General features: G+C 49.1%; 1 protein-coding gene across 2 annotated transcripts; it reads left to right on the top strand.

Annotated features, from left to right (window-relative positions):
* Window positions 1-1,037: 1,037 nt before the first annotated feature.
* Window positions 1,038-6,576, top strand: LOC124650101 (probable protein phosphatase 2C 71). Of its 2 annotated transcripts, none has more exons than XM_047189667.1 (9): window positions 1,038-1,344; window positions 1,439-1,995; window positions 2,950-3,011; window positions 3,271-3,340; window positions 3,965-4,052; window positions 5,297-5,466; window positions 5,541-5,582; window positions 5,773-5,901; window positions 5,981-6,576. In XM_047189667.1, the coding sequence occupies exons 1-9, from the start codon at window positions 1,164-1,166 to the stop codon at window positions 6,146-6,148; spliced, it is 1,467 nt and encodes a 488-aa protein (XP_047045623.1). In that variant the 5' UTR covers window positions 1,038-1,163; the 3' UTR covers window positions 6,149-6,576. The 2 variants fall into 2 exon arrangements, with proteins under 2 accessions (XP_047045623.1, XP_047045622.1); XM_047189666.1 differs by having other exon boundaries at window positions 1,047-1,344; window positions 5,541-5,684.
* The last annotated feature ends 4,546 nt before the right edge of the window (window positions 6,577-11,122 follow it).

Here is an 11,122-nt window from a genome sequence, read left to right as displayed (position 1 = left end):
CGGTGTGGTAGTGCTCGCGGCAGGCCGTGTCGTCGAACACCTTGACGATCATCTCGCCGGCCCCCTCGCAGAGGAAGGTGAGCCGGCAGCCGGCTCGAGCGCGAGGTCGCGGGCGAACTTATCCCACCCCGTGTGCGGTACATCTTGCCCCGCCCGTCGAACAGACCTCCACGGCCGAGTGGCGGAAGTTGCGGCCGGCCTCCGGCAGCTACAAGTGCGCCGGGCTCGACGTCGTCGACGAACTCCGGCGAACTTGTCCCGTAGCCGCTGATGGCGAGTGGGTCGTCGTCGATGCGGAGGAGGAACTTGAAGCGGCCGCTCCTCCCGCGAGGACGAGGAGGGCGCAGGCGACGGCGAGCGTGGGGCCGTAGCCGCTCCACCACGGCGGCCCCGCCCGGCCACCGGGGCGCCCGTGGCCGCGGCCTCGACCGCCTCGCCGGCCACTAGGCCCGGCCATGGACTTCCTCGCGGGCTTGGCTGCGTCGCAGGAACACCTAGGCGGCGCTACGGTCGAGCTTTGTGGCGGCTAGGGTTTCTTTGGAGATCTGGATGAGGAAGAAGAACGCGCGCCCCATTTATATAGGCCGGCGGCATGCGGTGGCCGCGGGACGCGTGACGTCGCCATTAACCTGGTTGGCGGAGGTGGGCGGCCGCTCGGCAGCCGAGGCATCGTCGCCATTAACGTGGCGCAGAGTGCCGAAGCGACGCAACTTTGCAGTCGGCCGGCGCGTTTGAGAAGACGCATCGACGCAGGGTCGCCGCCGGGCGGGCCGCCGAAACGTCCGCCGGACACGAGCGGACGTTTCCGGACGTCCGCGGAGACGCATCCGAGGCGCATATTTGGGCCAGGTTTGCGTCTCCGCGGACGACCCGGTCACTTTGCGTCGCCCCGCTGGAACAGGCCCCCGACGCATTTCCGGTCACGGCGGACGAAAACGGTCGCTCAGCGTCCGTTTGCGTCGGGAGATGCCCTAAGTTTAACACATGCATTTCTCTCGCACGTTCCCTTTCCGCTAGAGAATCGCAAACTGAAGGCAGCTTCAGAGTGAGCAGAACGGCATGCTCCGGCTTCAGGACCGAAGCTAATCTACGCAGCTCCAAACCTTGGCCCCTCACTCTTGAGTTCAAATCCCCCCTCTGTCTCTCTCTATACAAGGCGAGGCATGGCGGAGCTGCCCCTGGTGGGGGGCTTGCTGGACCTGCGTCCCTGCAAGCTCTCCCCGAAGCCCCCACCACCGCCGCCGCTGCCCATGTCGGCTCGCCGGAGCCCGTCCTATTCCCAGGCCGCCACCGCGGCCATTGCATCGCCCCGCCGCGCCGTCCCCGAGCTCCACTCCACCACCCGTAAGTAATAGCGCCCTCTCTTTCGGCGCCCCTTGGTCTTCGTCCCCTTCTCCGGCTAATTTGGTCGCTTTCGCCCCCTATAACGTGGACGCAGAACTGGCGGACGGGAGCATCGTGTTCCACTTCGGGCACCCGCCTGCGGAAGAACCACAGCCGGAGGAGGCCTGTACTGACCCTGGGCGTTCAGATGCCTCGGCCTCGCCGCAGCTGGGCGTCGCCGGCGCAATATTATTGGGCGACCCGGCGCCGGTCGACGAGCCAAATCCGTATATGGCAGCTGCGGGCAGTGAAATTTCGTTGGCCTCGTCGGACGCCGGACCGGTGGAGGCGCCCGAGCAGGCCATCAGTTTGATTGTCGGTGTTGAGGCAGAAGCAGGGTTGGCTGGCGGAAGGGCGGTTGCCGCGGACGAACCCGGGCCTGCGAATTGTGGCAATGAAGTTGAGCTCGGTGTGCGGGCTCGCGGTACCGTGGAGGCGGGCGTGACCGGGCCGGCCAGTTTGGAAGGCATCGAAGAGGCGGAGGCGGATGCGGCGGCTTCATCGGAAGGCTCTACCTCCCAGAATTTCGACACCGACGTGGATACGGAGTACAGCGGCTCCAGCGGCGACGAGCAAGGGGCGACGGAATTCGGAGTCCCCATCCCAGCAGCGGTATGTGTTCTCCGGCGAGCTTAATTGCTCCCTGATATTTTTTACTCGATGTGTTCTCATCATCTTGTAACTTAATTTTCCGTGAGCTCTCTGCTAATTTCATATGCAGTAAAAAAAGAATTCTTTCTTCAGATATACTACCACAGAGATAGTAAATTTGAGGCTTGGTTAATGAGTTCATTTAGGGTTGTAGTTCAGTTCAGATCACTTATAATTGGTTTTCTGGACTCTGTTGCGGAGAAAATTGAGAAACATTATCAAGGATACGAAGATAGCAGATTTGCAATGGTTAACATATGATGTCTAAGTATCCTCGAGGCACTAGTAAATGCATGCTCTGGATTTCTATTTCCCGGGAGCACCGACCAAAATATTTTATGTTTATTTTTGTGAGAAACAATTGCCATACCATCGTTTTCCCCATCTGTTGATGTTCTGGATCATGCTTGATATTATGTGTTGCTGTCATGATATTTTTGGATAGCTCTCCTCATCTAGTGTGACCACATTTTCTTATGGACCACATCTTTTACTTTCTTTTCTCGAACCACATCTTATACTAAAAAATATACTGCTGTGTTTGAAATCGACACATGAGACAGGTATAGGAAATGAAGCGATACATACATGCACCTTGAAAGTGAGATCTAGAAATTTGAATGTAAAATGGAAATTTCCTTGACCATATCTTCTTAGCGACAACATATACAAAAAACACTGCCGTCTATGAAATCAACACATGAGATACGTATACCAGTCGAACTGTCGTACACATATACCTTGAAAAACTATGCTCTGGAGATTTAACTGCAAAGTCGAAATGTCCTTGTAAACAATATGTGTACTTGTTGCTTGTGGGCATAGAAATTATGCTATGAAATGCATATCTCTTCATTGTGTTCAGCTGGGTAAATCCAGGTTCGGGGCTAACTGTTGCTCCTTCTTTCCCAATAGGGTGAAGTTCGCAACCTTGTGGATTTGGAAAAAGAAATTTCAGAAGGGAGGACCTCTGATAGGTATGACTTTGTTGCCACACTTTTGTTTCAACGTTTTCAAATTTTGAAACCATACTTGTTCAGTAATCATCTTCTCCAGTATAAATGCTTGCGTGCTTCTATTGCTTGTAAAGCTGGATAAGTCCTATATTTGTCTTCATATTGTTATGTAAATCTCTGTAACGAAACCTATGTTATGGTGCTTACCTGTCTTTATGCCTTTAATCCAATCCTTAAAAATTGCTTTAGTCATTTCGTCTTGTTCAATATTCATTCATAGGAGGGTTCCCGTGGCCAAGTCATCGCTTGTGTTGATGTCAGGTGCTGCCATCTTGCCTCATCCTTCTAAGGTAATAACTGTCTTGCATCTGCATGTTCTCTTTTAGACAATGCGTCATTTGCATGTCTTGAAAAAGTTGCAGAAGCAATTTCCCCTTTTTTCTCCGAGAAACCCAATTCTGCTTCATAGTTATGTTAATTGCTGAAATATGTGAATGTTGGTTGATTCCGCATTCTGTGTACCTATCTTTCCGGCACTCCATCTGATTACTCAAAAGATGGTTCTTTTCCAAAAACTCAAAAGATGGTTGTGTTTTGCAGTAGAGTTTGTCCAAGATTGGCCAGTAAGTTTTATAAAAGAACAAAGAAAAAAATGTAATGTGATACTATGGAAGCATGTTTTCTTTATGATCTCCCCTCACGATTATTTAACCAGTATATATATAGAATAATATTTCTGGTAAGAAATGGAGGTGTGTGGTGGTATATATCCCACTTTGAGAAAAAAATGCCTGGAGGAAATTAGTGGCCTGGTAGTTTTATGTTAGGTTCAAGAACATGCAAAAGTTGCATGAAAGCACATTTTAGTTATCAATCATAATTTCTGCCGTAAACTGGCTGTCATTGGTACCAAAGCATACGTTTAATTATCTCTGTCATCAGCCATAACTTTGATAGTCGTATAATTTTCCCAGGTAGCAACAGGCGGAGAAGATGCTTATTTCATTGCACACAATGGTTGGTTTGGTGTGGCAGATGGAGTTGGTCAGTGGTCATTTGAAGGTTTGTAAGTAGATTTTCCCTTGGTCTTGATTCTGTAGTTTTATGCATCATGTCTCGCCTTATAAACACGAGTTACCTTTTCTATGTCAAGTACTCCACCATAGCTCGGGCGACTGCCGCTTCCGCCTCCAATTCCTCTAGCTTGGTGGCGCTCTCTTGCCTCTCCCAATCCTATTGCACAGGTTTATTGGGATCACAAGCAGAGCCAGCATGGGCATGGTGATTTCCGCTGCGACCGACGGACGACAAGGCGCCGGGATCCAGCGGCGTTGCCACGTGGATGGGCTAGGGACTGGTGTTGGCCGTGGGAAGAACCACAAGGCCAGGCTGCCGCCGCAGTCCGTCAAGCGCAGTCCCGGTCATGCCACCAGTGGGGCACCGTCCCCTCCCGGCTACTCGGGTCGGAGGGGTCGGGGAGAACAGGAGGAGCGGCGCGTTGGCGGAGCAAAGGAAGCAGTGCGAACCTAGGATTTCAGTGTCTGGGGTGCCACACACTACACATAATTTAATTATTGTGTATAACACACCACCACAAATACAATGTATAAGATTAAAATAAAAATACTATACAAATAGTCGAATTTTTTGTCCTTGTCGTGTGCGCCAAAATGAGCAGCGGGGGATGAGCGGAAAAGTCGTATGCGCAAAAAACATACCAATCTAGGGAGACCCTCTCCCTATTGTAAGTGCTGGTTTATGGGTCCTGCCGGAGCAGTTGTTTTACCTCCAGCCCTTATAAACGGTATAAGGGCCCTACTGGGGATGTTCTTAGGAGCGGGAGAGAGGGGGAGGGAGGGACTCAGCCTTGCAACCTAGGGTGCCAATGATGACAGCAGCTTTCTTGTCGGCGTCGCTGCAATCGATTGGAAGGGCTGGGGTGTGAAGCCCTGAAGCAGAAGCAGATCCCAAGAGCTGCAGCACCTGCCTGACAGCATCCAAGTTCTGGACCGTCGGGTGGCAGAATACCACAACCCTTGCTCACAGCCTCTACCACGAGACATTAGGCACATAATTTCTCTTCTTGAGATACAGTCTGCAGGATATCAAGTTAAGGGACAATGCTGTTTATATTGGTCTTATACTCCGGGCAACATTCAAAAGAGTTGTATCATATATCTCAGGATAACTATATTTCTGAGCTTGGGTATCATAAATTTACCTAGCAAATATATATTTGGATCTTTGTCAAGGTTAGTTGGTTATTCGTGCGAAATTCCAGTGCTAATTTTGATATTTGTACCCAGGAATCAATGCGGGACTTTATGCAAGAGAGCTAATGGATGGCTGTAAAAAAATCATTATGGATAACGAAGGAGAAGCTGAGCTTACACCTGAGCAAGTTCTCTCCAAGGCTGCAAATGAAGCAAGTTCTCCTGGTTCTTCAACTGTCTTAATTGCTCACTTTGATGGCCAGGTCTGTTATTTTATGAAAACTGACTCGTTTCTTAACTCTCATCGTGACACTCATTGAGGCTGTCAGTATTGCAGTTCCTTCATGCATCAAATATTGGGGACTCCGGGTTTCTAGTGGTAAGAAATGGCAAAGTATACACAAAATCAGAACCAATGGTTTATGGTTTTAATTTCCCACATCAAATTGAGAAGGGGGTTGATCCCTTAAAGCTTGTACAGGTGCAAATGATTACTGAATTTCTCCTGTCAGTCCTTGTACCTTGTGAATAATTAAAAATTAACACTTAAATTTCTACTATGTTTCTAGAATTATACAATTGATCTAGAGGAAGGTGATGTCATTATAACAGCAACAGATGGCCTTTTCGACAATGTCTATGAGCAAGAAGCAGCAGCCATGATCTCGAGATCTTTACAGGCAGATTTAAAACCGACGGTAAGGATCAACTTTCCTTTAGATAATGTGCCCAACGCTGTCCCAAGATTCAACCATGACATGATTGTTTTACTCGCAGGACATGGCCGAGCACCTGGCTGCTAGGGCACATGAGGTAGGGAGGTCTGGAGCAGGGAGAAGCCCATTTTCAGATGCTGCCCTTGCAGTGGGTTACCTAGGTTTCAGTGGGGGGAAGTTGGATGACACAGCTGTTGTTGTGTCCGTCGTTCGGAGATCGGAAGTTTAATTATAGAAGACCCACATGTGGAGAGAAGCTATTCTGTTTTGGTTGAGGCTCACTGCTTGGAAGCGCTCCATCCGTCGGCCATCACATTCAGGTACTGTCGTCATGAAGTTTAGTGGCGAGAATGGTGCTTCCCCCTGGTACAGACACCTGGGCTTACGACCAAAGGTTTCAAATTGGGAAGTGGCCTATGCACTCTAATAGTTTTTTTTTTACTTGGTGTGAGTGTTATGTGCAAATTTTGGGCTATAGAATGTGAATATGTGATATTGTATCCTGATCTCCAGCTTGAGTTATAAACTAGAGTAGCCAAGAACTAGCCATCTAGGGATGTCCAAAGCCAACCATGCATAGGAAGTAATATTCATAAAATACATTTATTGGAACATTGTGATGTTAAGTTGTTACTGCATACCTTGCCACACTGGTAACTATGGGTGTTTTTCATTTATGTCATATGTTTTACTATGAATGGAAAGCCATGCAAGAAGGTCCGTAATGAGAATCTGTTAGCATACCCATTACTCTCAATTTACCATTAGAACAACAGGACCACTCAAACGTCTAGCTCTTTTGAAATTTATGTTAGAACAAGAGAGCAACTTCTCAAACTTCGAGCTCCTTCTCTATGTTGTATGTGTTTAAATTCCTCTCTTCCCCGCCCTTTTGAAATTCTAAAACATCTACAACAAGGATTGAAAGAACATAGGAAAACACCCTGAAGCCACAGAGAAGAGTTTACCACCAAACAATAAAAACCAAGACCAAGAAAATGTTGATTTGACAATTGCAAGCCGTTCTTTGATTTAAGGTTTCAAATATTAGGCCGGCCGATTCTACTAGCTCAATGATAAGAAAATAACCGAAGTACTAATTCCTTTGACTACAATGCATGAATCTGTCTCCATCACGAAAAGTAGTCTAAAAAATAGAGAAAAACATGAGCAGAGGGCCAACTAATAATGAACGAAAAGCCCCAATAGGATCCATGCTTTGTCCTGATCTCTACTTCACCTTTCCTCTTTCATTGGCCTCTTGTTATCCTTCCCGTGCTGATACTTTGGGTATGTTCGGATTACGCCTGTGCATGCTCTACCAAATCGGGGCTCGCCAATTATTTGGCGATGTTTTCGCCGCCAATGGCTTGCCCCACAGCTTGGCGTGAAAAGTGAACATGGTTACCAAAATATTGGCTAGATCCGAAAATTTGGTATCAATCCAAATGTGTGCCCAAGCCGTAGTCAATGCCAAAAAAACTGGCATGGCAGCTCCCGGCTGGCTGCCATCCAAACATACCCTTTGTTCTTCCCGCTGTGATGAGAAGATTCACTTGGCATGTCATTTGTGCTCAAGCATCATGGGCGCGTTTGGTACCTGCAGTTTCCTGCACCACTGACGTAGTGGGAAGAAGGCCCTTGCGCATCGTAGACGAGTCATGGGCCATAAAAGCCACGTTGTTTGGTGGCCTGCATAGAGTTTTTTCGGCCCCGTGGAGATTCGGGATTTGCCCGTTTGGTAGGTCGGTTTTCAGACCTAGTAGCAGCCCAGAACGACGCTCCTGTTGTTTGATTGTAACCCATAATATGTTTCTGCTTACCTCTTCCCTTCAATTGTGAGGTTATCAGCGATCAACAGCAGCAGCAAGAACACAATCACAGTTCGGACAAACTTAGCACTGATCATAGACGACACAAGTAGATGACACAACATTGTTGTCGTTGCCTATTCGATGGTACCTCGGAGGAGGGATCCTCACGAGGGGAAGAAGAAGAAGGGGCCATCAGGCGGAGAGTCCTCGGGACGGTGGTACGCGGTTTACCCAGTTTCGGAACACCTGCACGATGACATGCCTACTGCTGCTTGTCTGGAATTATCTGGGCGCTTTCGTGTTGTTACAATGAGTTGTGGTTGTGCCTCTAGGGCTCCCAGGATCCGGCTTATAAAGGCGTCCGATCTAGGGTTTACATGGAGAGTCCTAACCGGAATACAAGATGCCTAACTACGGAATAGTACATTGTCGTGCACGTCAAGGATCCACCTTTTCTTATGCGCCGTATTGGATCCGGATACTTCATGGACCGTCACGGATCCGACTACCTGCAAGGTCGGTTGAGATTCGACTCCTGTTCCTGGGCTGGACTTCATCCATCTTCTATCATCAGCAACTGGGCCGCCCGATGGGCCATATGCCACCATCACCATCTATGGGCCACCCGTGCTTGCCGGATCTAGACCACGTCGTTCATATACCCATAAAGTATACCCACAACAGTAGCCCCCGAAGTTCTTCAAGATTTTTCATTCTTCCGCCTACTTCTGTTCGGATCCGAAGAGAATCTCGAAGAGCTTCCAAAACTTCACCGTCTTCGACTTCATTCAACCGGAAATCATTTGTTCTTCAGTAACGGCAACTTAGCAGATTTTACGCCCAGGTCGCACGTTACTCCTCTTTTCCCGCGCTAAATTTTCGGATCTACTTATCTTTAGCCGGAATTTTCAGAAACGTGCAGTTAGGTCACCACTGCGTTCATTTCACCGCTTTTGACCTTAGACACGTGGCGATCATCCAACGGTGCGACCGTTCCGTTCCTACCGTAGGATCCGACTCACGAATCTCCGCGCGCGGCCTATAAATACCTCACGCGTGCGGTCATTCTCACTTTTCCACCGCGGTCACCACTTCATCTTCTTCCTCGCGCCAGCGCCACCAGCCAAGTCTCACTTCCGGCGAACTCTTCCCCGGAAAGCTTCAAGCGCCGCCGCTCCAGGGCCTCCCTCGACCCGAGCTACTCACAGTTGATCGGGGTTTGATCTCCACCACCGATTCGTGGTCACGCCGGAGCTCTGCGCGTCAAGTCCGACATCATCTTCCTCGCCGGCGTCACGGGGAACCGCCACGCCATTGTTGGTGAGTTCGTCGGACTTGTAGAAGATAGAGTTAGTGAGGATCCGACTTTTTAAGCGTTTTACCATATGCATGCAGCCGGAAAAATGTCCACTAGCTCCCCTAGGTCCAGTGATAGCTCTCCGAATAGTCCACCACCAAACCCGACAGAACCAATATACATCGAGCCTTCACCATTCCTTCCGCTTAATATTTCCGATATTAGGTTAGCTCAACCTTACTCCGCCTCTTCCAGCAACATCCTTGGTCGGATCCCAACAGCTGAGGAGCTTCAAGCGGAATTAGAAGGACAAGCTAGAATGGCTGCCAAAGTTCTGGAGGCAGAACAAAAGAAAGGTTCGAAGGCCCGGAACCGCGAGGGGGAGAAGGGTCAGTGGTGGCCCAGTGAAGTGACAGAGTCGGAACTGAGAGCCTTCGAAAAGGAAGGTCTCATTGCTCCGGATACGTGGAGCTTTAATGAGGACTCAAGCACTCCGACTCCTGAGGCTGATGAACGAGTCTTCACCAAGGCCTGGGTGGAGTGCGGTCTCTCTCTTCCACCTTCCGAGTTCTTCTTGTCTATACTCAGCACTTATGGCCTCCAGCCTCACAACATATGCCCAAACTCCTTTCTCCTCCTCTCCAACTTTGCGACTCTCTGCAAGGGTCACCTCGGAGTTCGTCCAGATATCCACCTCTGGCAATTCTTTTACCGAGTGAAGAAGGAGACCAAGGACAAAGCCATGGTTAACTGCGGAAGCATGATGTTTGTGTTCCGCAACAAATGGGTCTATCCAGCTCTTTCCTCCCACGAATCCGTTCGGTACTGGAATGTCGGATGGTTTTACGTGAAGAACATCCCAGTTCCGGGCGTCCATGATGGTCTCCCTGCCTTCGTCAACAAAGCTCCGGAGGAACATGCCAGCTGGAGTCTCATTCCCGCTCTTGCCCAGTACCCGGAGCAGAACAAGATGGCGTGAAGGATCTCTTGGCTAGTCCATGACGGTTTAACCGGATTGGACTTAACTTTGAGCTGGTTCACCCGCCGGATTAGCCATTTTGCTTCTTCTTTACTTAGAATGTTCTAATCTTGTTCAGCATTTCCTCTATCAGCTCAATTCTTTGGCGGAGGATAGTTTCAGAGATGTTTTCCGTCTACCTGCTGCCGGAATGGCGGAGGAGGATCCGGAGGACGACAACGAGGACGAAGAGAAAGCTCCCAAGAAAAAAGTTGCTCCTCGCGTTTCAAAACGTCCCCGCGCCAAGGTTTCTGGCACTGATGCTGGAGCTAGCGGCGAGGCCTCCGCCAAGAAGGCTAGGACCAAAGCTCCTCAACAATCTCACCCTTATCATGTAAAGATTCAACCACCTCCTCTTCTTCTTAATATTATTCATCTTTGTCATCATGAGAAAGATTAGCTTCCGAGATATGAGATACCGTAGAAGCCTTAGCCATAAGGCATATATGGGGGTGATGCCCACAAGTATAGAGGATCGCTGGAATCTTCGATGGGAAGTATTACCCAAATTTATAGTTCGACTCAAGGGGAACACAAGAATACCAATAATACTTTAGCAATTTATCAATAAACTCACAAGGCAAGTGGTGATTTTATAGCAGTTGATTCGAGGCAGTAAAAGCAAACAGTAAATAAAAGCAGCAGATTTCCAGTTTTCACCGGAATAAGTAATGTGAAACTTTCAGTGGCTAAAAGCGTAGGAATGAGGCAGCAATGGGGTAATGTATGGATGATATTGATCATGTAATGTATTCCAACTAACATAGCACTCATTTCTAATTTAGTTGTGTGTAGCACTACTAGAAAAAAGGCTTTCAGTGGCGCACCACATATAGCCATCAGTGGCGCACTAGTGGTGCGCCACTGTTATCACGCCACTGCTACTAGCCTGGATACCTGTGGCGCACTACCTGGTGCGCCATTGACATTCCCTCCAGTGCGCCACTACTACTCCAAAGTGGTGCGCCACTGTTGGTCAGAGGCAGTGCGCCACCACCGTGTAGAAGAGGTGCGCCACCGCTACCGTCTTGCGTGCGCCACTGGTCCAGCTAGTAGGTGCGCCACCGCTGCGTG

Source organism: Lolium rigidum, chromosome 4, assembly GCF_022539505.1.
Source record: "Lolium rigidum isolate FL_2022 chromosome 4, APGP_CSIRO_Lrig_0.1, whole genome shotgun sequence".
Lineage (NCBI taxonomy): Eukaryota > Viridiplantae > Streptophyta > Magnoliopsida > Poales > Poaceae > Lolium > Lolium rigidum.
Note: the sequence above shows the minus strand (reverse complement) of the source record. Positions and strands in the feature narration are given on the sequence as shown.